Source organism: Hyperoodon ampullatus (assembly GCF_949752795.1).
Source record: "Hyperoodon ampullatus genome assembly, chromosome: 7".
NCBI classification, from domain to species: domain Eukaryota; kingdom Metazoa; phylum Chordata; class Mammalia; order Artiodactyla; family Ziphiidae; genus Hyperoodon; species Hyperoodon ampullatus.
The window spans coordinates 60,673,069-60,697,655 of NC_136920.1; the positions used below are offsets into that span (position 1 = coordinate 60,673,069).

General features: G+C 51.5%; 4 protein-coding genes across 9 annotated transcripts; 2 read left to right on the forward strand and 2 right to left on the reverse strand.

Moving 5' to 3' along the window:
* The first annotated feature begins 571 nt into the window (after nucleotides 1-571).
* On the forward strand, nucleotides 572-3,716 carry ANAPC15 (anaphase promoting complex subunit 15). 5 transcript variants are annotated; one of them, XM_079708615.1, is made up of 5 exons: nucleotides 572-641; nucleotides 2,030-2,159; nucleotides 2,678-2,737; nucleotides 3,062-3,199; nucleotides 3,354-3,716. In XM_079708615.1, the coding sequence occupies exons 2-5, from the start codon at nucleotides 2,040-2,042 to the stop codon at nucleotides 3,411-3,413; spliced, it is 378 nt and encodes a 125-aa protein (XP_079564741.1). In that variant the 5' UTR covers nucleotides 572-641; nucleotides 2,030-2,039; the 3' UTR covers nucleotides 3,414-3,716. The 5 variants fall into 5 exon arrangements, with proteins under 5 accessions (XP_079564741.1, XP_079564745.1, XP_079564743.1 ...); XM_079708619.1 differs by having other exon boundaries at nucleotides 3,366-3,716; XM_079708617.1 differs by having other exon boundaries at nucleotides 588-641; nucleotides 2,035-2,159.
* Nucleotides 3,717-4,386: 670 nt separating this feature from the next.
* LOC307056126 (transmembrane O-methyltransferase homolog) lies at nucleotides 4,387-8,772 on the reverse strand (the record flags this gene model as incomplete). The annotated part of the gene is made up of 4 exons (XM_079708614.1): nucleotides 4,387-4,707; nucleotides 5,202-5,398; nucleotides 6,512-6,786; nucleotides 8,735-8,772. The coding sequence occupies 4 exons, from the start codon at nucleotides 8,770-8,772 to the stop codon at nucleotides 4,387-4,389; spliced, it is 831 nt and encodes a 276-aa protein (XP_079564740.1).
* A 238-nt stretch (nucleotides 8,773-9,010) lies between these two features.
* LAMTOR1 (late endosomal/lysosomal adaptor, MAPK and MTOR activator 1) lies at nucleotides 9,011-15,807 on the forward strand. The gene is made up of 5 exons (XM_079708771.1): nucleotides 9,011-9,164; nucleotides 13,881-14,026; nucleotides 14,278-14,355; nucleotides 14,704-14,830; nucleotides 15,177-15,807. Exons 1-5 carry the CDS (start codon nucleotides 9,123-9,125, stop codon nucleotides 15,267-15,269), a joined length of 486 nt encoding a protein of 161 aa, XP_079564897.1. The 5' UTR covers nucleotides 9,011-9,122; the 3' UTR covers nucleotides 15,270-15,807.
* An 855-nt stretch (nucleotides 15,808-16,662) lies between these two features.
* LRRC51 (leucine rich repeat containing 51) lies at nucleotides 16,663-23,583 on the reverse strand (the record flags this gene model as incomplete). Of its 2 annotated transcripts, none has more annotated exons than XM_079708675.1 (4): nucleotides 16,663-16,804; nucleotides 17,087-17,235; nucleotides 18,158-18,363; nucleotides 23,556-23,583. In XM_079708675.1, the coding sequence occupies 4 exons, from the start codon at nucleotides 23,581-23,583 to the stop codon at nucleotides 16,663-16,665; spliced, it is 525 nt and encodes a 174-aa protein (XP_079564801.1). The 2 variants fall into 2 exon arrangements, with proteins under 2 accessions (XP_079564801.1, XP_079564800.1); XM_079708674.1 differs by lacking the exon at nucleotides 23,556-23,583 and adding an exon at nucleotides 22,808-22,889.
* Between the last annotated feature and the right edge of the window lie 1,004 nt (nucleotides 23,584-24,587).

Genomic DNA, 24,587 nt, shown 5'->3' on the forward strand with positions numbered 1-24,587 from the left:
GAGACCAGTGAGTCCACTGCAGGTCTACAGAGTCTGGCTTCCCCACTGGACTGTGAGGTCTTTGAGGGCAGGGACCGTGTTCCTAGATTTAGCCCCAGCTTCTAGCAGGGCCTAGAGTATGGAATATAGTAGGGACTCAAATATTTCTGTCGAAGGAATACATAAATGAATGTATGCGCCCAAACGGGAAACTGAAGGGGAGACAAGACAAACAGGAGGGGCGAGGCGTAAAACCACCCAGCGATTCTCGGGTAGAAGCAGACTGATTTTCCTGGGACGCAGCAGGACAAACAGCCCTAGTACTAACGCTGGTTGCCGCCAGGTGTTTTTCAACAGGGATTGGCAAGCAAATACCGCCTGGGGACAGAAAGGCGGGGCTAAATGGGGCCGTTGGGGCGGGTCCAGGCTGGAGAGGCCGATTGGCTGAGACTCAGGGCGGGGCCAATACAACAGGCGCGCCAAATTTCCACCCAACACGTGACTAACGTATGTAACGTCACTTCCAGTCCGGTGGGCGGGAGCGGGAAACAAAAGAAGACGAAGGACGCATGCGTTTGGTGTGTCCCAGGTTCTGATGGGTTCTTCCGCTCAGGCAGAGTAAAGTGCTTCCGGGTCGCTGCCGCCTGCCGACTCCCGGCGCGGTAAGTACATAAGACAGGCTGCTGTTGCTGTCTCTTTGCCCCTTCTTTCCTCCCTTCCCCAGAGAAACCTCATTCCCTTGACCCGCCTCCTCGAGCTGCCTGTTCACACTCCCTTTAACATTAAAAGAGTTCCAGCTCATTGGCCGCTTCCTCGAAACTAAGCCCCACCCCGTCGCACAAGATCCGTCACTCATTGGTGTCACTTCCTGTCACCCAGCAGTTCTTCCAGTTAATTGGCTTTATCCAGGCCCCGCTCCTTTCTCGGTTCGCAACCCCAAATACCTGCCCGAATCCCGCCCATGCCTTCTTCCTGTTGGTCAACTCCACGGTCATTATCATAATAAGCCGAGAATGGGCGGTGGCTTTGCGGTGAAGGGTTGGGCTTTCGGAGCCGCGGTCTCTTCAGTGCTTATGGGATTTGAGGGTTCTGTTGTGCCTGTTAAACGCGCCGGGCAGCTGAGCTCCACGGAAGGGCAGCGGCTGGCCCCGGATTGGTCAAGTGCGTTAGGGCAAGAGCAGAATTAGACGTAGATCCTTTTCTCCTGCTCACCTCTAGTGCCCGGCCTGGATCTCTTCCCCGCGAGAGTTCTATGCCCAACTCACCGTGGCACCTAGAGCCAGTCGTTGCCTGTCGCTGGGCCTCAGTTTTCCTGTGAGCTGAAAGGTTTTAATTCAGATTCTCTGGGACCTTCCTGTTCAGCTCCCTCAGCTGCTGAATCTGAGCTGAATATACTATTTCTCTTACATGTTAGTTCATCTAGTCTTTCATCTGCTCATGCATTTACTCATACCTTTAGAATGTCTTACTGAGCCATACTTGCACGTGATAACACCTCCCCTCCCTGCCCCCCAGTTTGTCTGTGGTTCATTATAGAGGTGGTCAGGGTCCAAAATTCCTGACACTGGGTGGGTATGGTTTGGGCGGCATGGAGGAGCAGAAAGTAGGTCTCAGTGTTTGGAGGAGGTAGAGAGAGTTTCAGTAGAGTCCTGCTGTCTTTAATTTTGTAAGGCCAGTCCGCATTCTGGTTTCCTCTCTCTGCGTTTGGCTTCCATTCTCTTCCCTCCTTGAACAGCTTACAAACAGCTTTACTTACCCATAAAGTAAATTACTTAATTATCAGAATAACTATGAGGGTGGCATAATTGTTATTGTCCCCATTTTACAGATGAGGAAACTGAGGCTCAGAGAGGTTAAGTGACTTGGCCAAGGTCAAACAGCTAGTAAGCGGTGGAGCCAGGACTCAAACCCAGGTCTGTCTGATTCCCACAGGGAAGGGGTACTTTCCTGCTACCTTCCACACTACCCAATCCCCAAATCAAAATGTAACCAAATAAAAACTAAAACCAAACACATCTGAGAGCTGGATTCACCTGACGCTTTTCCTCAGTCTAGGAGCCATGTCCACCTTGTTTCCCTCACTCTTCCCCCGTGTGACTGAGACACTGTGGTTTAATCTGGATCGACCCTGTGTGGAGGAGACAGAGCTGCAGCAGCAAGAACAGCAGCATCAGGCCTGGGTGAGTGAGGACATAGCACAGCGGTGGAGCTTCAGTCAGGTGCCCCACCCCCCTTCACTGGCGTTGACCCAGACCTACTCTGGAGACCTGCCCTGGGGGAGCTTTTTGTCCTGAGCTGGGGGCCTAGGTTCTCACCTTTGTGTTACCCTAATTTGCCAGGGGACCGTGGAAGCTCTAGGCCAGATTGGAGCCCAGGATCTTTTCCCAAAAGCATAGAAAATAATAATTTTGATTGTTTATTGAGGACCTAGCAGATGTCATGTTCTAGGCTGATAGTCTCACTTCATCCTCACCATAATCTTATGAGGAAACCAAGGACCAGAGTGTTTACGTAGTTGGATCAAGTTCATAAGTAAGTGGCAGATGACAGGAGAGAAAGGGATTGAATCTTCCAGAGAGCTGGAAGGAAGCTTCTCCTTCACACTTGGGGGTCTTCCTGGGGGCAGGGCAGGTGAGTGCCATGCCCCTGACTGCCCTGCTTGGGCCCTGGCCTTGCTCTTCTCCCCCTGTGGCCACAGCTCCAGAGCATTGCAGAGAAAGACAACAACCTGGTACCTATTGGCAAGCCGGCCTCAGAGGTGAGTGGCTCCAGCAGATGGGGCCTCTGTGGGGCCCAGGTGGACCAAGGCTCTGCTCTAATTCTGAAGGTCTGGCCTCTGACTCCAGAGCAGTCGTGGTCCTCAGCTCTGGGTGGAGGACACAAGAGAGGAGGGTAGAGGGGGTGGGCACTGGGCTCAGCACTAAGGTCCTGCAGAACGTGCACCAGCTTGCTAGATTAAAGTGGGACAGGACTGGGGAATGGAGCTCATTCGTTGTCCCCAGAGAGAGGCTCCAAGTGGGCCAGTCCTTGAACTGGCCCAGGCAGACCTGTAGAGGCTACAGGCTCTTCCCTGCCTCACCAGCACTATGATGACGAAGAAGAGGAAGATGAAGATGACGACGAGGACAGTGAAGAGGACTCGGAGGATGATGAGGACATGCAGGACATGGATGAGATGAATGACTACAATGAGTCACCTGATGATGGAGAGGTCAATGAGGTAGGCAGGGGTGTGGGGGAGGGCCTCTGCTCCTGGGCCCCTACCCCTCACCTCACTGGCAGCCATCGGGTACAGAAACCCTGGATCCAGCCAGGGGCAGGATCTGGGACTGGGGCTGGCTGGGTGGCTGAGGCCCCTCCCCACCCACACCCAGCCTCCTCTCCAGGTGGACATGGAAGGCAACGAGCAGGATCAGGACCAGTGGATGATCTAGGTAGACAAGGCAGGGTGGTCTCAGGAAGATTCCAGGCCCACCCAACCTATCCTGGACCCCCTGTGGATCCAGCTGATCACCCAACCCCCCCTGCCCCAGTGCCTGAAAGCTCACCCTCGGGCACCTCCTTAGCTGCTGCCAGCACCTGGTATCCTTGGCCCCTCCCAGGCCATCAGTCTGCCCTTGAATCCACAGGGCCTGAGCCCACCCCACCTTTCTGGCCAGCACCTCATCCCTTGGTTGCCAGATCTAGTCTCTTTCTAACTCTCTTTAATAAAGACACAGGACTGATTTTTTTCCCCACGTCTATTCCCTATTTCTTGGTGGGGCCTAGAGGAGTCCAGCATCTTCTCTTGAGCTTTGGGGAGAGGGTTCTCAAGGGACTTCAGGCAGATCTACCTGGCCACGCGGGCTGGGGCTAGGGAAGGCCAGGGTAGCCCTGGCTGTGTGCCCAGGCTCCATTGCCACTTCCTCTGGCCCAGCTTGCACCCAGCCATTCCTGCAGGGCCTCTAACTCAGTGTTTACTGTTTCCTTTGATCCCACCTGGAAAGGCATGGGGTGGGGTGGGGGGGTGGGAGGCAGGCTTTCTGAGCACCAGAACTGGGAGGCCCCTGGAGCTCTCCTAGTCAACTTCCTTGGTGTTAGAACAGATTAAATCTCAGAGCAGGGCAGGGACTCCCATGGAGTAACCCAGCAAATCAGTGACAGGGCTGTGTTGTGAGCTGAAGTCTCTTGCCTATCAGTCCATGACTCTGGACTGGAAGGAGGGGGACCAGTGGGATCAAACAGCCTGACAGAACTTGAGGCCTCAGGTTAGTGTGGAGCCAAAGTGAGACAGGTGGGAGGAGAGCCTCCCTAGCCCTGAGCCCAGTATGTGTCAGTCCACAAGCAGGGAGGGGAGGGGATATTCTGAGGTCCTTGCTTGGTTGGGGGGTGGGGGGAGGCAGCAGTAAGTACCCCTGGGCCTGGACCTCAGCCAGGCCCTGTGTAGGTGAGCTGGGCTATGCCGTCCTTGATGGCAGGGAAGTCAGGGAGGCCAGTGTGGTGGAGGCGGCAGCGGTAGCGGCCGCAGCTCTTGGCGTACTGCAGGAAGCGGGGTGCACCAGGGAAGAGCACGTGGTCAGCTAACACTGTGGCACCAGCTGGCAGCAGGGCATGGGCCTCCAGCAGTTGCAGGTCCCGCAAGTAACATCGGGGCCTGTGTGCCAGGAGCACCAGGTCAGCCCGATTCATCTGGTACTGGGTTCTTAGGCGCGGGATCACCTCCTCTGATCTACCCACGATGAGCTCCACCTGTGGGGGTGGGAGGAGTTGGAGATGAGGGTGGGAGCGATTGTTCTCCCACACCAGACCCTACCGGGATCTGGCTTATTTTGTGCCAGGCCCTGGCCTAGGTCTCCATGTGTGTTCTCATATTTCCTCTGGTCTCAGAACCCAAGGAGTTAGGATCAGCATTGTGATTTTCATTCTGCTAGTAAAGAAGCTGAGATTCAGAGGACAGGTGCTTTGCCCAAGATCACATAGCTAACAAGAGGCAGACTAAGGTTTGGACCCAGATTTGCTGGGCTCCAGAGACTTTCCTCGTAACTGCTTCTTTGTCATCCAGCAGCAAATACGTGCCAGTGACTTGGAACAGGAGGACAAGAGCTCATACACTCTCCAAGTTCACAGTTCCCTAAGCGGAGCTGTTTCCTTCTCCTAGGTGGGATTCCTCCATGGGGGAAGCTGGCTAGGGCAGGGCCGAGGGTGGCAGGAGAGAGACCAGGGTTGGGGAGGTGGGGGCTGACCGTGCGCTCGTCGAAGCCAGCCAGGCGGATGAGTTTTTCAGCCACTGCTGCTGTGCGTGGATCCCGCTCCACAGTGAGAAGGCGAGCCCCAGGGGGCAGGGCACGGGCAATAAGCAGTGTGGAGTACCCACAGTAGGTGCCCAGCTCCAGTGCACAAGCAGGCGCTTTCTCCTCCACCAGCCGCATCAGGATCTGACCTATGGGGGGAGATGGTTATTGCAGCAGACATGGGAGATGGATGCAGGGGCCCTCATGGAAAGGGGTCTCAAATGCCCACTTGCCACTGCAACCCCCAACCAGCGGGAGTCTCATTTCTTTCTTGGATTACAGTCCTAGCAGCCCCAGTGGTCTCCCTGCCCCTCTCAGCTTGCCTCCTTCACACCAACCACTAGGAATCTTTCTGACAAATCTGACCCTATTGCTCCCTGGTTCCTATGAACCTAAAGGCCTTAGGGATTGAATGTGGGATCCTCAGCCTGACATTCAGAACTTTCTTGGACCTGATCCTATCCTACCTTTCCAGTTTCAGCTCTCAATTCTTCCCACCACAGCCATCCCAAACAACTGTGCCCAGAGTCGACCATGCTGGCTCATTTCTTCATGCCACATTTAGATATGTGGCTGGCTTTGTCCTCCCCCACCTCTGTCCTCAACTACCTGGCCAACTCGAAAGCAACCCCTCTAGGCCCAGTTCAAATGTTGCTTCCTCCAGGAGGGCCCAGGCAGAAACAACCACCAGAGAGAGACCAGGCTTCTGAGAGACTACTGTCCAGGCTCCTGAGAGATCTTTGCTAGACCTTCTAGTTTCATTCTCCCTTGATTTGTTCATTGAATATCTTTCTAACCATTGAATTGGATGAATTTCTTAAATGAGACTCTAAAAACACATGTGCTGACAGCTGGGACTCAGACAAATCCAGCCAGACAGCTACCCTGAAGGGGCTGGAAGAACCTCCATGATGGGGGAGAAAGACTCAGACACAGATAATTACCAGGTTTTGGGTTGGGTGCTGAGGTGGTTATTCCCCTGTGTCATGCCCCCTTTGAGGCCAGCCTTTGTGGCTGATTCATCTCTGGCCTCTACCTCCTCCCCCAGCACCTAGCACATGCCTGGTACAAAAGAGGTGGTGATAAATTTTACTGGATGAATGTATAACTTTGCCCAGCCCCCTCATTTCCAGAGAAGAAAAAAGAGACCCAGAGAAGATCAAGAACCTGCCTAATTCACCCAGTAAGGCAGCGGCAGATCCCAGATCTTCCTTCACCATCTTGGAGGTGCTTCCTGGAGCAGAAGGCTAGGGAACACTGACCTTTGACAGGCCCCATGTGGCTCAGGTACTCGCAGTGGCTGCTCCAGTGGTCCAGGGTGGCGAGGATATGACCAGGGTCCCCAGGCAGGGCGTGGGTGAGCACATAGCTGAAGGCCCGCTCCTCAATCCGCATCCCTGACAGGCAGTCTCGGAGGCTCCGGAGTAAGACCGTGCGTACCAGTAGTCGGAAGTAGTGCCGGTACCTCACCAGCAATGTCACCACCAGTGGCAGGAAGGCCAGCGCAATGGCGGGGGACATGGTCCCTACCTGGGCCCTGGGGTGGAGGAAGCGAGGGAAACCCACACATGTCATTTTCCTGTCATTTGTGCAGCCCTTACCAGTAGCAATTATCCCTATATTTTACACACCGTGGCTCAGAAAGGTTAAGTCTTTTGTCCAGAGTCACACGGATGAACTAGGATTTGAATCCAAGCTGGTCTGATTCCAAGCCCATGTATTTTCAAGGACAACATACTGTCTTATGTTCAGCACCCAACCCCAAACTATCTCTTCCTACTCCTGGTTCATCTTCACCTTGCTCCCTCCACCCGTTTCCCCTTATCTCTGTAGTCACTCTTCTTCAGGACCCCTTTCACCAGTTCCTTCCTGAGTTCTCCTCCCACCTTACCCACTGCCTGCTTGGTCTCTGACCCATTACTGTGTAGCAAAAGAGCACAACTTTGTAGTCAGGAACCCCTTCACTGTCACTGTTCTGCCTCAGTAAAGGCAATCAAAACACTCCATGGCGTGTTAGGATGAGGTATCCTTAACCACCCCAGGACTCTCCCTCTGTCAGCATTTCCCTAGGGGTGGGAAGAGTCCTTGATTGTATATTTATTCTCCAGTCCTATCTCCCCTCCCCTGCACTCCCCTCCTCTGTTCTCTCAGCATTCCATTCACATTTACATTCACATATACACACAGCACACACTTTCCCCCAACTCAGCCTCTTCTCCCCACTCCCCCCACCCCCTGTCTGGGATAAGTGCCCTGTCTTCTCCCATGCACTGGACCATCTGACCCTTTTGAGGCCACTGGTGGTGGTGACTAAAAATTAAAGTAGGAGTGTATGAATGGGGTGAATAGGTAGGTGAGTGACGGTAATTCTGAATTGATGCGCTTGGGAACCCACACTCAAGGGCCCTGCTTACCTGGGCTGGAGGCTCCTGCTTGGGGAAGATCAGAGCATAGGACAGGAGGGGGAGTCCTTGGGGTGGGGAAGAACCCTGAGGCAGGCTGGACTTGCTGTCAATTATTGATGCTGAGGCTGCTGCTGTCACCTGAGACCTGCAGTTCAAGTTTCCAACCCCAGGGACAAGCTGGAGCTGCCTCCTACCCTTCAGGAGCCCTCAAAGAACTTACAGAACTCCGGGGTCTTGATTTGAGGGGTAATAAAGCTACTGGGTTTGGTGACCTCTCCTCCAATCCCTTGGTTCAGGACATAGGGTATGGTGTGAGCCAAGGTGATGGGGAGGTTGTGAGTTACTCAGTAATTCCAAATTCTAAGCAAGTGCCAAGGCTTGAGTCACAGAGAAGAGTCGGATCCTGTCCCTGTCCCCCTGGAGCTCCACCTTTGTTAGAAGAGACTGATACAGGAACAGAGAATATAATGTGAGCACTAGAAGCATGCTCCATGAACACAGGGACTTTGGGCAGGCAGACCAGGTGGGGAGACAGTGTGCCAGGCCATGTGTGTAAAGTCCAGAAAGTCAATCAGGAGACTACAGGTATTTCCCTGTGGTTGGTGAGGCATTCCCCCAACCCCTCCTCCACTACCCTGAGCTTGGAGTGGGTGTCAGGCTCTGCAAGATCTTGCATGACAGACTTGGACTTGTGTTGAGTCCAAGGGAAGATGTGGGATGGTTCTAAGAAGAGCACTGATTGTGAGCTTTGTGTGTTAGATTACTATGACTGCTGTAAAAAGGCAGGATTGAAGAGAAATGCCTGAGGGCAAGGAGATCACTGACGTGGCCTCTATCTCCTCCACCAGGATTGAGCTCCACTCTCCTTCGGTTTGTGAAGGTATAAGGTCCCTTCTTCCAATAAGTCTCAGATCCCCAGTCCAGGTTGGGTGACACACCCTCTGTATGTCCCCAGCCTTGGCACCAGGCAACTGGGCCTATTGCTGTGTACTCTTGGAGCATAGAGCGTGGATCCTACTCGCCCCTCTAAAGGCATTTAGGAGAGTATTTCATGACGGCAGTTGGTAAAAATTCGCTCACTGGCCCACAGAGGTAGCCTGGCGGCCACGGGAACACATAATACACTTTAACACGTGGGCTTCTATAACCGTCAGTGGAGGTCTCCGGCTGAGACCCGGAAGAGGCTGAAGTCATATGATCCGCCCCCTCCCTTTCCTTGCATCACGTGTCTCACGGCCTGTCATGTAGCGTGTGCCTTCCCATTGGTTGGCTAAGATCACGCGGTAGGGGCGGGGCCGGAAGCCGGTGTTCCGGCGGCAGCCGCGGCGGCTAAGTTCCTCTGGGAAGGGGTAGGCGCGGGGGCGGTGGTTATTTGCTGGATGCAGGCGCGGGTCATGTGACCGGAAGGGCTCCTGACGGACGCCGTCCCTCCTCGGCGCGGCCTGAGCGCCCGGCCCGACCCCCCGCCATGGGGTGCTGCTACAGCAGCGAGAACGAGGACTCGGACCAGGTGCGGCCGCCGCGGGCGGGGCTCGGGAGTGAGGGCAGAGATCCTGGGGCATGGGGCCCAGAGAAAAGGCTGCAGAAGAGGGTCAGCCGGACTTCAGGGCTCACTGAGTACGGGGGCCCGGAGAGGACAGATTACAGAGGAGACGGCGAGCCGGGCTGCTACCCCTTTTAAAGCCCCAGTTCTTTCTGCACAGCCCCTGTGTTGGGATGTGCAGGCAGCCGCCTATCCCGCTCGCTCCCGCGCCTTCCATCTTTCCCTACCTTCAGACCTTTACAACTTCAGGGATCCTCAGCCTAGGTCTCGGGGAAGCACTTTCTTCCCAGCTTCCTTCTCTGTGCTTTGTATTAGTGGGCTTTGTGAATCCATTGTAGAGGTGGGTAAGCTGAGGCTCTGAGTTAGAGTGTCCCGATATGAATCAGGAATCTGTGTATACTCTGAATCCCTGGGGTTGAAGAAGGAAGGTCACTGCTGATCTGGGGTCAGAGAAGGCCTGTGGAAGCTGGTGTCATTTGAGTTGATCAGTGAAGGTTTTAATAGACACAGTGAGGACATCAGGACGTGTGGGAAGCTGGAAAGCAACAAATCGGGTTTAGCTTTGGCTAGATTGGGGGGAAAGGAGAGGTGGGCTGGGGAGCTCAGTTTGGCCTGCCTCAGTGCAGTCCCTACCTGGGGCCTCGGTTCCTCTAGCTTGAAGGGTGTTTGTCCTGGGAATTTGGCTGTAGATCTTATCCTTTTGCAGAAAGGATTAGGCTGGGAAGGCCTGTACAGTTTTAAATTCTGTCTCTTCCCCTTGGTGTATTCTAACTTCCTGCCACACTTAAATCCTTGCCCTGCCTGCCTGACCTCCTTTGAGGAGGGGAAGACCTTTTCAAGGATGAAGTCTCAAGTTGTTGGCCACTTGCCTTTTTGGTTACCTCTAAGCCTAGATTGTACATTTCAACACATATAGAGACAAAAACTGTAGAAAGGTTTCAGCAAGTAGCTCACAGTCCAGTGGAGTAGATGGTCACAGAAACGGATTATATCACTGCTAAATGGGAAGTAGGTCTTTCCCCAGTGACTCATGTGAATCTATTTTGGGTCAAGGACTTAAGCTGGGGAAAATGTCACTTGTATGGGAGGGATGGGTGGCCCCTGGGCCTCATTAAGCCTCCAAATGCCCAGTGAACATACACTTGTATTTCTGTGCCTTATGTTAGGCATGCCATACAGCCAGTACCTCACACTTCACTCCAGCCTGTTAGAAATAGGAGACAATATCCCTGCCTACTGGGAAAGCTATGGTTTAATGCGAAATTGTCCCTTAAACCATAATATGGACTCTTGAAGGGAATGAGTCAAGGGTTAACTCTTTATGAGAAAGGATACCAGCTTCTAGCTGGAATTGCAGTGTTCTTGAATCTCCACCTTCCCCTTGATGGGCTTTCATTTCTGTTTTTAACCCCCAGAGATGGTGCTTGATCATTCCTGGGTGATTTGAGGCCTCACGTGGCGAAGGTCTGCTTATTACCTGGTCTACAAGCCAAAACCATTCACTGTCCCCTCTTACGGGTCTTGGGCAGGCCCCTCTCACACTCTCATATTGGACCCTTTGTTATAGTAATAAAGAGAAATATATAACATATTACAGTTTTCAAAGACCTTTTACAGTTATCCCACTTGATTCTTGCCAAAATGTCTGTCATATAGGTACCAGTTATGTCTATTTAAATGTGAAGAAAAACTTCAGAGAGGCTAAGTGATTTAGCCAAGGTTACAGAGCTGAGAAGTGCCACAGGCAAGGTATTTTGATGCCAAGTCATGTATTTATCCGTTGGGCTGAGCTGTGTCTTCTAGCTGTGCCCACAGACCAGGTGGCTAGTGATAGGCCACATACGTGTCTGTGCTAGAGTAGACTGTGAAGCCCTGACTCCCAGGTTGACATTGACTCCAGGACAAACCTTGGTGTGAATAACCTCCCCCATGCTCCAGTCACCCTTTTGGGGATGGGGTGATGTTATTTGTCCACTCTAATTGTGGTAGCATGGCCTCTTCCAGGAGTCTAGGTCTCAGGAAAACAACCTTGTTCTTGAAGAACCCCTTATCCTGCAGGAGGATCTGTCTGAATTGGGGCTGGGGAAAGGATGGACATATAAGAAGAAGCAAACTCTGGCTTCATTATGGAGCTGGCTTTCCTTAGAGATAGTTTAATCTTTGGCAAACATTTTGTTTTTAGTACTTAGCTTGTGTTTTAGGGGGTCGGGGTGTCTAGGAGTTGGGAGCCGATGAGGCAGAAGCCCATAGCTTCTGTCTCATGCTGTTGGGAACTGGGGACATGGGCAACCTAGGCTTGAGACAGAAGAGTAATGTCAAAAGGCTGGCCCTGCCTAGGGCAGGGCAAGCAGGGTAGGAGGAAGTGTCCTCTGTAAGGAGAGTTGTGGAGTTGTGGGCAGGGGAGCTGGGAGCCTGCAAGTGTGAAAGTCTGGTAGGAACTGAGATAGGCCTGAAACGGAACATTAAGGAGTCCGGTGGTCTGGCACTGAGGGCTGGTGTGTCCGCTTTAGCCAGGATGGACCCTTGTCTCTGGTTTTGTCCTGGGTACCCTTGTTCTTTATGCTTTGGATAGATACCCAGCATATCCACTTATCCAATTTGCAGCTGACACAAAGCCAGCAGGGATTTGTAGCTGATGGGCTCAAGGCAGCGTTGTATTCAGAAAGATTGCAGTAGATAAGAACAAGGGGCTAAAACAAGACGAGGAGAAATAACACATAAAATTATACAGGACCAGGGAGACTTGGTTTGGTCCCAGGTCAGTTCTGGGGGTTGTGGTGATTAGCATAGGCTAGCAGAAACAGGGCTGCTGAAACTAATGAAACCACATTCACAGAGGTGTGGTGGCTTGGCAAGGGAGGGAACAACTCCAACTTTTCAGGTAAGGATACACTGGGAGCACCAAGTTTGGTTCTGGGAGTCCCCCACAAAGAGAGCTTCGGAAGAGAGGAGAGTGATCACCTGAGAGTAGAAGGGACCTGCCCTCAAGAAGGGACACTTGGGGACTTCCCTAGTGGTCCAGTGGGTACGACTCTGCGCTTCCAATGCAGGGGGTCTGGGTTCGATCCCTGATCAGGGAACTAGATCCCGCATGCACACTGCAACTAAGAGTTTGCATGCAACACCTAAGGAGTCCGCATGCCGCAAGTGAGACTTGGCGCAGCCAAAATAAATAAATAAATAAATGTTTTTTAAAAATTTAAAAAAAAGAGGATGCTTGGGAATTTCCCTAGTGGTCCATTGGCTAAGGCTCCGTGCTCCAAATGCAGGGGGCCCAGGTTCGATCCCTGGTCAGGGAACTAGATTCCCACATACCACAGCTAAAGATCCTGCACGCTGCAACTAAGACCCAATGCAGCCAAATAAATAAATAATTTTTTTAAAGAAAGGGCTTCCCTGGTGGCGCAGTGGTTAAGAATCCGCCTGCCAATACAGGGGACACGGGTTTGAGCCCTAGTCCGGGAACATCCCACATGCCGCGGAGCAACTAAGCCCGTGTGCTACAACTACTGAGCCTGCACTCTAGAGCCTGCGAGCCACAACTACTGAGCCTGCGTGCCACAACTACTGAAGCCCGCGCACCTAGAGCCCATTCTCGGTAACAGGAGAAGCCATGGTAATGAGAAGCCCATGCACCACAACGAAGAGTAGCCCCCACTCGCCACAACTAGAGAAAGCCCGTGCGCAGCAATGAAGCTCCAACGCAGCCAAAGATAAAATAAATAAATTTATTTAAAAAAAGAGAAAAGAAAAAGAAGGGACACTCGGACTGTGGGACCCAGAGTTTGCAGCTGGGACTCCTGTCCTGAGATAATATGAGGAGTGGCCATTGAGAGGTTGGACTTGCTTTTCCTTGGGGCCCAGGGCCTTGTCTGGCCTCACGGGGCCTCTCCATCCTGGGAGCAGACAACCTTGCTGGGGAGGATCTGGTCTGGGGGATTAGGAGGGCCATTCTTGGGCTCCTGACTTGTATTAGTTTCTCCTCTACACCCCACTGTTTTGGTATTTTCTACCTCCTCTGTCTTCCAGTCTCCAATATCCTTTCTCTGCTGGGGGTTGGACCATTTTCTTTTTCCTTCTTTTTAAAATTTATTTATTTATTTTTGGCTGCATTGGGTCTTCATTGCTGCGCGCAAGCTTCTCATTGCGGTGGCTTCTCATTTCAGAGCACAGGCTCTAGGCATGTGGGATTCAGTAGTTGTGGCATGGGGGCTCAGTAGTTGTGGCTCACAGGCTCTAGAGCGCAGGCTCAGTAGTTGTGGCGCACGGGCTTAGTTGCTCCATGGCATGTAGGATCTTCCCGGACCAGGGCTCGAACCCGTGTCCCCTGCACTGGCAGGCAGATTCTTAACCACTGCGCCACCAGGGAAGCCCTGGACCATTTTCTGAAGCTGCAGGGCTGTTACTAAATACCTGCTTGTGCCTCTGTCCATCTTTTCAGGGCCTCTAAGACTGCTTGGTTCCACTTTAATTCATCCTAGACCACCAGCTTAGCTTAGCTTCCAAGGGCAGGCAGGATCTGAGTCTTAGAGCCAACATTCCGTACAGTTGGGCACTTGGGATATTCCTAATAAAATTATTTTTGGTGCTTAAAGGTCAGAGCTGGGCTGAGAAGAGAGCCTAATAAAGGTGGGTTGGACTAAGGGCCTCAGGGCTGATGTCTCCCCCCATGGCCTCTCTTAGGACCGAGAGGAGCGGAAGCTGCTGCTGGACCCTAGCAGCCCACCCACCAAAGCCCTCAATGGAGCCGAGCCCAACTATCACAGCCTGCCTTCCGCTCGCACCGATGAGCAGGCGCTGCTCTCCTCCATCCTCGCCAAGACGGCCAGGTGGGCATTACAGGACTGGGCCTGGGGCAGACCTCCTTCATCCATATTAAAGACTGGGATGGAGAGCCATGCCCAGGACGTGGGGGATGGGACAAGATCAGTGGGAAGAGGTGCCTCTGGGCCCAGCCCTGCTCCCGTGGACAGGCAGGGACACTGGTGTCAGATAGCCCTGGAGTTGGCAGCTGGCAGTGAGTCTTGTTTGTCCGTCTCGGAAGCACCTGTTACGTCCTCTCTGCCTCTTCTCCCCAAAGCAACATCATCGACGTGTCTGCTGCAGACTCCCAGGGCATGGAGCAGCACGAGTACATGGACCGGGCAAGGCAGTACAGGTGAGCCCCTGGCCGGCTTGGATCCCTCAGGCTACTTGGGCCCCTCCCTTCCCCTCCCTCTGATCCAGCTTTGGAGTCTGGGCCCCAGTCCTGGCTTCTCGTTTGGGTGTGGCCTGGAGGGTGGCCCCAAGTCACTTGGGTGCCTCAGTAGATGGTCCTGTTGACCCAGTTTGCCCCATGACACTCAAGGGTATGGAGACTAAAGGAGGTCGGCCTGGAGTGGGTTTGTGGTGAGCTGAGGCTCCCGTCACCTGCTTCTCTTGTCTGAGGAAGTGAAGCTTGCCTGGGCTGGCTGGGCCGACTGTGGCCTGACTGCCTGTCCCCCGCTTCCCCCTCCCCCTCGGCCAGCACCCGCCTGGCTGTGCTGAGCAGCAGCCTGACCCATTGGAAGAAGCTGCCGCCGCTGCCGTCCCTCACCAGCCAGCCTCACCAAGTGCTGGCCAGCGAGCCTGTCCCCTTCGCCGACTTGCAGCAGGTGAGCCACCCCTCGCCCCGCCCCTGCCCACAGGGTGGCAGCGAGGCCCAGGGTTCGCCCCTCCACCTCAGAGGAGGTAGGGAAGTGGAGTTAGGGAGCCTGGTAGCCTGTGGGCCCTGCTCACTCCCACCTCACTCTCACTTTTTTTCTCCTCCCCGTCCCCCCTCTTAAACCTTCATTCTTTTGCTACCCTTTGTTCTTCCCTCCTGTCTTTCCCATCCCTGCCTTTCTCTTTGGCTCCCTGTCCCCCATCATCCCCTCGCTGGCCATCCATCCCCTCTCCCTGCTTCCGGGTCTCCCTTCTCACCTGTCTCTCTGTTCCTCTCTCCCGGTCCCTCTGCCCCAGGTCTCCAGGATAGCTGCTTATGCCTACAGTGCACTTTCTCAGATCCGTGTGGACGCAAAAGAGGAGCTGGTTGTACAGTTTGGGATTCCATGAAGAGAGGGGTCCCTGGACAGCTCTTCTTCTCCTCCCTTCACTCCGTCTCCACCCTGCCTCCCCTGGCCCCCAGCCTCACTGTGGCTTATACAGTACCCTAACCTGCTACTAATCACAGAAGAAAGTGGAGGAGGAGGAGAAGAGTGAGGCGAGAAGCCTGAGCAAGTGAGGATGGAACAGGGGAGGGTAGAACCATTTGGGACTGGCCTTCGAAGCCCTGGCCAGGGGTGGGGTGGGGGTCACAGGGACAGGGCCTGGTAGGTCTTCACCGTCGCTGGGAAGGTGGAGGTGCCGGTGTGAGGTGATCACTAGGGGGCCTCTCAGGACCCCCTGCCCACCCTTTCTCGGCCTCACTCCTGTCCCTCTCTCCCTGACTTGGTGCTCACACGCACCTCACGAGGGCTTGTGACCAGGGTCTGGATGAGCTTGAATTTGAACGAATTGAGTTTGTATTTCTAGCACCCTGGGTTTTTACATGTTTGGGTTTTTTTGTTTTGGTTTGGTTTGTCACCCTCGATAAAGGAAGTGTATCCATCTGTGTGCTGGTTCCAGCCCCTCTGTCCTGCCCACCACCCTACTACGTACTTCTGGCTACTCAAGTCTGTGAGCAGCGAGGTGGGGGGCGGGGAGGGGGCATCTTCTAGGGGCACTAAAAGGAATCAAGGAGATAAGGGTTCAGGGCTCCCAGGTCTTAGCTGAGACTTGGCCTGCACTAACCTCAGATTGGATTAGACTCAGCTTGTCCCTCCTCCAGTGATGGAAACACTGTCAAAGCTGAACAAACTTGAATCTGAGGCAGCTGTCACTGTTGTGGGTATTGCCTCAGGCTCAGTGGAATTACCAAGAAGCCTGGTGAGGGGGTGGATGTATGCAGGGAGACCAACAGCACCTGGTACAGAGTCAGCAGACACACAGTTTCAAGCAGAAGATTCTTTTTAGCAAGTGAAATCTTAAGTAGAATCATGACATGTAAACATGACAGTGGAACTACTCTCATCTGATTGATTGAAGTGAGGGGTTCAGAGGTCACAGCCCATCTTATTGGCCTCCTGTCATGGAAGCCTCTGAGGCATCTCCACAGAACCTTGGTGCTCTGTGAAGCAACTCTAACCTTAGGATATCTGAGCTGAAGAGTGAAAAGGGGCCCAGACAGGTTAGATAAGTTTCCCAAGGCCATGCAATCAGCCCAGGTCTCCTGCGTCCCAAGCCAGCAGGCCTTTCCTTCCACTTCCTCCTTGTTTCAGTGAAGTAAGACCAGAGCTACTGGCGCTTGCCTGAGTTGGGGGGCTTCTTTACATGGTATAAGAGACTTACGCTGAACAGCTCAAATCATTTATTGTCAAACCAAACTGACCATCCCCAGGCCTTTAGGACTGCTGGGGTCCCGGGAATCTCAGAGTGCGTTGTGCTTGATCCAGACCTTCTTGGGTTTGATGTTCATGCGTTTCCACACTTCAGCTGTTGTGCGGTCTGCCTTGGTGACCCCACTGAAGTCGAACGTGGTGATACGGGGCAGGGTGCACAGCACATATTGCCTGTGGGGAAGACTTGGGCTGGGGGCCAGGCCCCCTTCTAGAACCCCTTTCCCCTTCCACCAGTTGCTCCTATCTCCTCTGACTGCAAGGAATGGAGGGACTTGAGTAGAGTGTGGGGGAGACTGAATTTATCCTGACTGACATCAAGAAATGCCTAAAGCCCTCTCCTCCCTTCCCTGGTCCAAGCATAGCAGAAGGATGGTGTTAGGTTTCTAACCCTAACCCTTCTCCTTTCTCTCATGGGAGCCCAGCTGGAGCCCACCTCCAGGGCAGGGCACTTACCTATACCCCGTCTCTTCCTCTATGGGGTTCCCATGGAGTGTCAGGCTGCGGAGCCGAGGGAGGACAGCCAGCTTGTTCATCTCTCCAAGGCGCTGGATGCTGTTGCCATGGAGATAGAGCACACTCAAGTTGAAGAAAGTTGTCAGGACCTGTTGGGGAAGGAAACTGGAAGCTAGACTGGACAGAGCCGTGTATCTGTGCTCGGGACTGACTTGTGGGCAGAGAAGGAAGAGTTTGGGGAACAGTTTGTCACCCCCAGAGCCGTACTAGATTGATTCCAACCGACTTTTATTTACCTTTGAAGGGGTACAGGGGCACCACACTGACAGAGCACTGTGATCCGAGGGGCAGAAGGTATGGGCCTGGGTCCTATCACTGCCACTGACTTGCCAGGTGCCTGGACTCTCCTGCTTCTCCTTGAGCGTTAGCTGTCCCTTCACTGAAGACCATTCCAGCTTTGGTGTTCTAAGATTCTATCACAACAGGGGACAGGGGACAGCATCATGCTAGGTACATAAGAGCTTTTAAAATAGTAGTTAAATTGAGATCAGTGCACCTGGGGAACAGTTTCCAAGTCATACTCTAACTCCTTTCCCGTCTAACACAGATCCTGGATGAAAAGGGGCCAGTTTTGTTTGTTTCTTAAAATTTAGCCTGAGTTCATGGAAAGTAACTGCTGTACTTTTAGTACCTACCTCTGCAAAAGAACTTGGCACAAAGCACAGTGGGTGCCCAATAATAAGCTACAATTTTACTTCAGCCTCCTATGTGAAGGCTTGCTATGTGCCCGTTGCTTTTCATATGTTCTCATTTAATCCTCACAGAATGTTTATAATGCTGGCATATTATCCCCATTTTTCAGACAGCAAGGCTGAGGTTTTGAAAGGTTAGGAGCTTGTCCAAGGTCACAAAGTCTGAGGCAAATCTAGTATTTGAACCTATATCTATCTGAGCCCACAGCCATGTGCTTTGCAGGGCACCATGCTGCCTCACTACTTCCTTGATAATATGTGGGAGGTGGAGAGGCTGGGGGCTGGACAAGGTGGCTTCAGGTCCACCCTCTGGACTCACAGGGTCAATGGAAGTCAGGTCGTTGAAGGACAGGTCAATCCAGGCCAGATTCTCTGGATGCTCCAGAAGCTGTGAAACCACGTGGTTGAAGTCTCTCAGGTCATTGAGGACGTTGTTTTTCAGCCACAGGGACTGAGACATTGACTTCCCTGACTTTGCGTGCCTTAGTGGTCGTAGCCCTGTCCGTGGCTTCTCGCTTAACAGATCTGTGGAGACAGAGTGAACTTTGGGTATGTCATCTTTGCTTTTCTGGCTCTGGGGGGTGGCAAAGGAACAGAACTGGGAGGATTTGTAGCTAGAGGAGCTGGCAGGGCCAGAATCCCATGCTTGTGTCTAGTGTGACTGTATGCAGTGTTCCCCAGGCCCCAGCAGTCAGAGTGAGCTTGGATTAAGGGTCAAAGACTTTGCATCCCAAACTCTTGGTTTGGGTCACATGCTCCTCTCAGGTCTCTTGTATCATTGGGTCCTCTGTATACCACCCCTGTGTGGGAGTTGGAGGGAGGCGGATTTTATAGACAAGGAAACCAAGAAGCAGAGGTGTTGGACTTGAGCCAAGATGCTGAAGCACAAAATCCAGAATTATCCACTGGTAGAGCCTGTAGACTTCAGTGTCACACACTCTTGCTGTCCTCTCCCTCTTCCATTAGTATTGAGTAACTGCTATGTGCCAGATACTGGATATACAGTGGTGAACAAAATGAGAGAGAAGCTCTGTATGAATAATAGAGCAGGGGTGAAGCAGATGTTTATGCCTCGGAGGAGCTCAGATGGGAAAGATGAAAACAAACGGTCAATATACTATAATAAATGCTATTTAAGTTGTGGAAGCACGGAAAAAGGTCTCCTAACCCAGTCTGGGAGCTTAGGGAAGTTTCCCAGGGAATGTGAAGCCTGAGCTGGATATCTCAGTGGGTTAGGTGACGTTAACCAGGCAAAGAAGGGTGGAAAGGGTGAGAAGAGCAAGAGCAAAGGCACAGAGGTATGGAAGAGCATGGGCACACATACACGTACTACACAAGGGGGCAAGGAGGGAAAAGGAGACATGGAGCCTTGAAAACCAGGCTGAGTATCTTAGACTTTATCCTGTAGAAGATGGGAAGCCACTGGAGGGTTGAAAGCAAAGGAGATGATACAGCTCTCTCAATTCAGAAAGATCACTCTGAAGGTTTAGTGTGGAGCATGGATTGTAGGGAGTGGGTGGGACTGGAAGACCAATTTGGCTCTTTCAGTCATCTAAGCAAGGATGAGGGACATACAAACAGCATGACTTGATGGTTGACTAGATGCAAGGGTAGAATAATATTCAAGGGTGTTGGGATTTCCCTGGCGGTCCAGTGGTTAAGGCTTTGCACTTCCAACACAGGGGGCGCAGGTTCGATCCCTGGTCTGGGAACTAAGATCTCACATGCTGTGTGGCGCGGTCAAAAAAAAAAAAAAAAAATTCAAGGGTGTTGCCCAGTGTTCTTGATGACTGGTGAGATGCCAGTCCTATGAACTGATACAGGATTAAGAAAAGGAGAAGAGGGACTTCCCTGGTGGTCCAGTGGTAAAGAATCTGCCTTCCAATGCAGGGGACGTGCGTTTGATCCCTGGTCGGGGAACTAAGATTCCCATATGCCTCAGGGCAACTAAGCCTGCGCGCCACAACTACTGAGCCTGCGTGTCTCAACTAGAGAGCCCACGTGCTGCAAACTACTGAGCCCACACGCTGTGGAGCCCGCACGCCACAGCTAGAGAGAGGAAAAACCCGCACGCCACAACTAGAGAGAAGCCCACACGCTGCAGCGAAGAGCTGCGTGTGTCTCAACGAAAAGATCCCACAGGCTGCAATGAAGATCCCACGTGCCGCAACTAAGACCCGACGCAGCCAGAAAGATAAATAAATAAATAAATAAATAAATAAAAAAGTTGGGAAGGTGATGAGTTCAGGCTTGGCCTTGGCATGTCTGAGGTTCCTATTGTACTAGAAAGAGGAGAAGCCAAGTAAGCAGTTGGATATGAAGGAGACATAGACTTGAGAATCATTAGCATAGAGTGTATACAAGTTAGAGAAATAGATAAGATTCTTCAAGCAGAGTGAGGGTGGGGGGAGGGGCACCCATTAAAGAAGTTAAGAACCAGGGCAGGGCAGGGAGAGCCAGGAGGCTCACAGTCTGTCAGTGGCAGAGTCAGAACCATACACCAGCTCTGGCTGAGGTGACTAGAATGTTTCCTGTTGCCTCTATGCCTTTAGTTACTGGTCTAAAGCTGCCTCCCAGAAAGGAAGTAGTACTTTCTGAACTGGTCCGCTTGTCTTCACCCTCTCCTCAGCTCTTACTGGACACACTTCTCTTCCCTCCCCACCCAGCTTGAACTTCTTCTCCTCAGCTGCAGGTCAGGCAGCATCCACCAGGTGGCTCTCTGTCTTGGTCCTGGAGTGAGCAGACCCACAGTTGGGGCCTGAGGTGGCGGGGGAGGTGGCAGGAGGGTCATGGAGTGGAGTACCCCAGCTCGTGAATAAACTCCGAATCCTGACCCCCAGCCTCACATCTCCTGACTGCAAACCCTGAAATGAAAAGACAGATGAGTAAAAGATCAAAATAAGCCCACCTAGGGACTAGCCTCCAGTCTGAGGAGGCAGCAGCTTGGGGAATGCCAGCAAGCATTGGCTGATCCCCAGCTCAGCAGGAGCCACTGGGGATGGCATTGCCTAGAACTTGAGGCTGCCTGGGGTTGCTATTATCATGGGTGGAGGAGGGCGTCCAGGCTGCTCTGCTCCAACTCCATCGGGGCACTGCATTGCCTGAGGATCTGTCAAAGCTGCCCTGTTCAGAGTAGGCCAAGGCAGGTCTGGAAATTGGACCACAGCTATCAACACTCAGAGAACTAGGGGTTGTCTAGCCCCAGGAAAATCTGGGGAAAACATAATTCTGTCTTCATATCTATGAAGGGTTGCCATGCAGCTTTTCCCATGTGTCCCCAGAGAACACGTGTTTGATGTGAAGAACTTTCTGTGTCATTCCTCACCCTCTAATGGAAGGGCTGGTAGGTGTGTGGCATGGGACTCCCTTAACTGTGGGTTTGTGAGCAGTTAGAGCACTATGGGTTGGAGGTAGTAGACTGGATGCCTTCTAAAGTCACTGCCATTTCAGATTCTATGATCCATATATTGATTAATTCAGGAAATAGTGTACCAGGTACCCCCAAACTCTACCCTGTCCTCTAACCCCAATTTTAAGTAAGTGCACCAGATGCCCTGGGGAACCTGAGGGGACTGGCCTTTTGGGGCTTAGATGTGCCTCTCCTTCTCCCTTCCCCACTCAGCAAGGAGCACTATGCCTGGCATACGTGTACAGACCTAAACACACATATATAGAAGGCTTAATAGTAGTGGGTGCTCAAGATTTAACTATTAAATGAAAGACAGGGCATCTGTGCAGATTATGTTTTGTGCTGTGCAGTTATCCTTGGTCATAGTAACTTGTCTCTCCCCTCCTGAGGACACCACAGAGGGCTAAGCCACACTCCCCACTCAGAGCTAGGAATTCGTAGGGTAGGTAGGAGCCATACTTCTCTCCTTCCTCTGTCACCTCAGCTATCTTGTACATAGCCATTATTGCAGCTAAAACCCTGTGAAACATGGGCTACATCAATCAGAAGTGATGCTGTGCATAATAAAGGAGGATCACGGCAAGTGGCTGTGTGCTATGAGAGAACAAATGGGAGTTACTGTTGTAGCTGATGTCAACCCAAGTAGTAAGTACCCTAAACCCAAACCCAAGTAGTATCCAGTACCCTTGATAACTATTCACGTGCTTCCTGAACTTAAAGGTGGCCGCTGCTTGCCTAAGAGAGTCGACCAAAGCCAGATAATGGGTCTAGGTTATGTTGATGCCAACCTATGTTCTGTGAAGGCAGACGTACTGATGTGTTTATGAGAGCAGATGACAAAGACAGCAGAACTTCCCTGGGAAGAGGCATGTTCCCTTGAGAATATGATCTTGATGAGAGCCTCCCTCTGTCCCCTCCTGAAAGGTACTAGCTGCCCATTTACAAACACACTGAATGATAAAATAGGAATGAGCGTGGGCAGTGCTGGGACCTGTAATAAGTGTGGGTGATAATGGAATAAATTTGGATATGACTGGAATGAATATAAAGTTTGTCAATAAATATTTAGACTGGAAACATGCCAGTTTGTTAATAACAAGACCTTGCATGTTTTACCAGTGATCAGAAGAGGCTTGTGTGCTCAGACAGAGGAGAGTGGGTTCTGCCTGTTGGCTGGGACTCTGTAGCCAGCCTGTGTTTTCGTTTCATTAGTCTCTTCTCTCCAGGTAAAAAATGGAGAGTAAAACTATTGGCTGATAGACTGGCTCTCCAGTTTTCTTCCACCTGACTATCTTGCTGTAGCCTGGCTTCTTTTGAAGATCATCAGTTACCCTGAAAGCCCCCTGGGTCCTTTCAGATTTGCTGCTAATTTTTAAAAAGGCCGAACTCTTCCACTCCCACCTCCCTACCCACTACTCTCCCCAAAATAGCAGCAACAAAAATCCCATATGCTTATGGGAAGAATTTCTTTAGGCTTTTAAGTAGAAGACTGGCTTCTCCCTAGGGACCACACCCATCCTGCTGCCCTGGTGAGTGGAATGCTGTGCTCTGGGGGCTGACCTTGGGTCACGTGGATGCTTCGGAAGGAGTAGTCAAGAGGGGGCTCTTGCACCGAAGTGTTCATATAGTCCTGTTTATTCATAGCTCAGGCCATCATTTGTCAGGTGGAAGCATGGGCCCTGGGAATCCGGGTTCAGCCTGGGAGGACAGAGAAGGACTGGTGTTCGGCCCTCAGGTTTCCTCATAGCTCTCCACCCCTGCTATATACCCTCCACTACTCCAGGTTTGCATGGCTGCATTTCTACTTTAACAATCATGATTCCTTGCATTTGTAGGGCACTTCCTACTTCTCTGAGCACCTTCACATCCCTTAGAGTTAATTGATAGTTATAATACCCATTTCTACTTTCCAAAGAAACTGAGGCCCCAGGGTGAAAGCACTTGCCCAAAGTTAAGCCAGTGAGTCAGCTGTGGACTGCAATCCTAGTCTTCTGAATCCTACTCTGAGGCCCTTTCTGCTACTCCATAGTAGTTGCCATGAAGGCTGTCTTGGTACCTACCCTCTGGTGACATAAACTGGGCTATTCTATTGCTTAACAAACCCCTGAGGGCCTGCACTGGATCTGGTGTCTGACAGCCCTTTGCAGTCTGACCCAGATGGGGATTTGCTACCTTCTCTGCTCACCTTGTCTGTCGGCCCCATTATCTTTTCATCTGAAGACACTACTTTCAGCTACGTCCTGAATGTAGTCATACATATATAAACATACATACACATAAAACCAGAGTCTGCCTCACTCTCACTCACCTGTCACTGATGCCTGAAACTCCACCATTAGGAATTCATTCCTTTGGGTTCAGGGATTGTTCCCTGTTAAAATGGAAATACCCCCGAGAGGGGTCAACACAGTGTTATCAGTCATTTACAATGTGGTGTGAATTGTCTTATCATGACAATTTTTCGACTGGGCAGAGCCATGAGAACACCACTCACCTGTGAAGAGGAGAGCTGACACACTTTACGAGGGATTTTGTATGTGACACAAACAAAAGACAAATAGACTGACAAATACATGTCCCAGTCAACCTCCCCTTCTCACTTCATCCACTGCTGTCACCTCCTCTGCATTTACTACTTTACTTGCTTTCCAAAAGGATTTGAGGTATTTTACGGTAATAACATACTCATAAAACAGGATGATTTGTAGAACAGAGCTGTCCAACAGAAATATAATGATCACAAATGCAAGCCACGTGTATATATTTTTTTGCATATGTAATTTAAAATTTTCTAGTAGAAAAGTCAAACAGGTGAGGTTACATTTAATAATATATTTTATTTAACAATATATCCACAATATCATTCAACATATAATTGATATTAAAATTTGAGATACCTTAACAGCACATCCCACCTGGGACAAGCTACCTGTCAAGTGCTTAATAGCTGCTTGTGACTAGAGGCTACCATACTGGACAGTACAGATGTAGAAAATGAAAACATGGAAGAGAAAGATTAGAAGCCGGAATAAAGGAAGAGAGAGAGATGAACCAGGGAATTAGGAAACTATACCTCTATTTATCCCTGAAATTCCTGGCAGCTAAAGCAAAAGTGGAAACGTTAGTATATGTGGTTCTCCTCGTTCAAGTCAAAGAAACAGCTTGTATCCAGAGACTATGAAATTCACAAATGTTCTTAAAATGGAATTCCTCTTAAAAAACCATGGACCTGATAGCTTATAATTCAGCTTAAGCTTAACACAGTCTAGGTAAATTCCTTTTTTGGTGACTTAACATATGAAGGATAGAGTTTTAACAGGTTTAGAGGAATGGAAAGTGA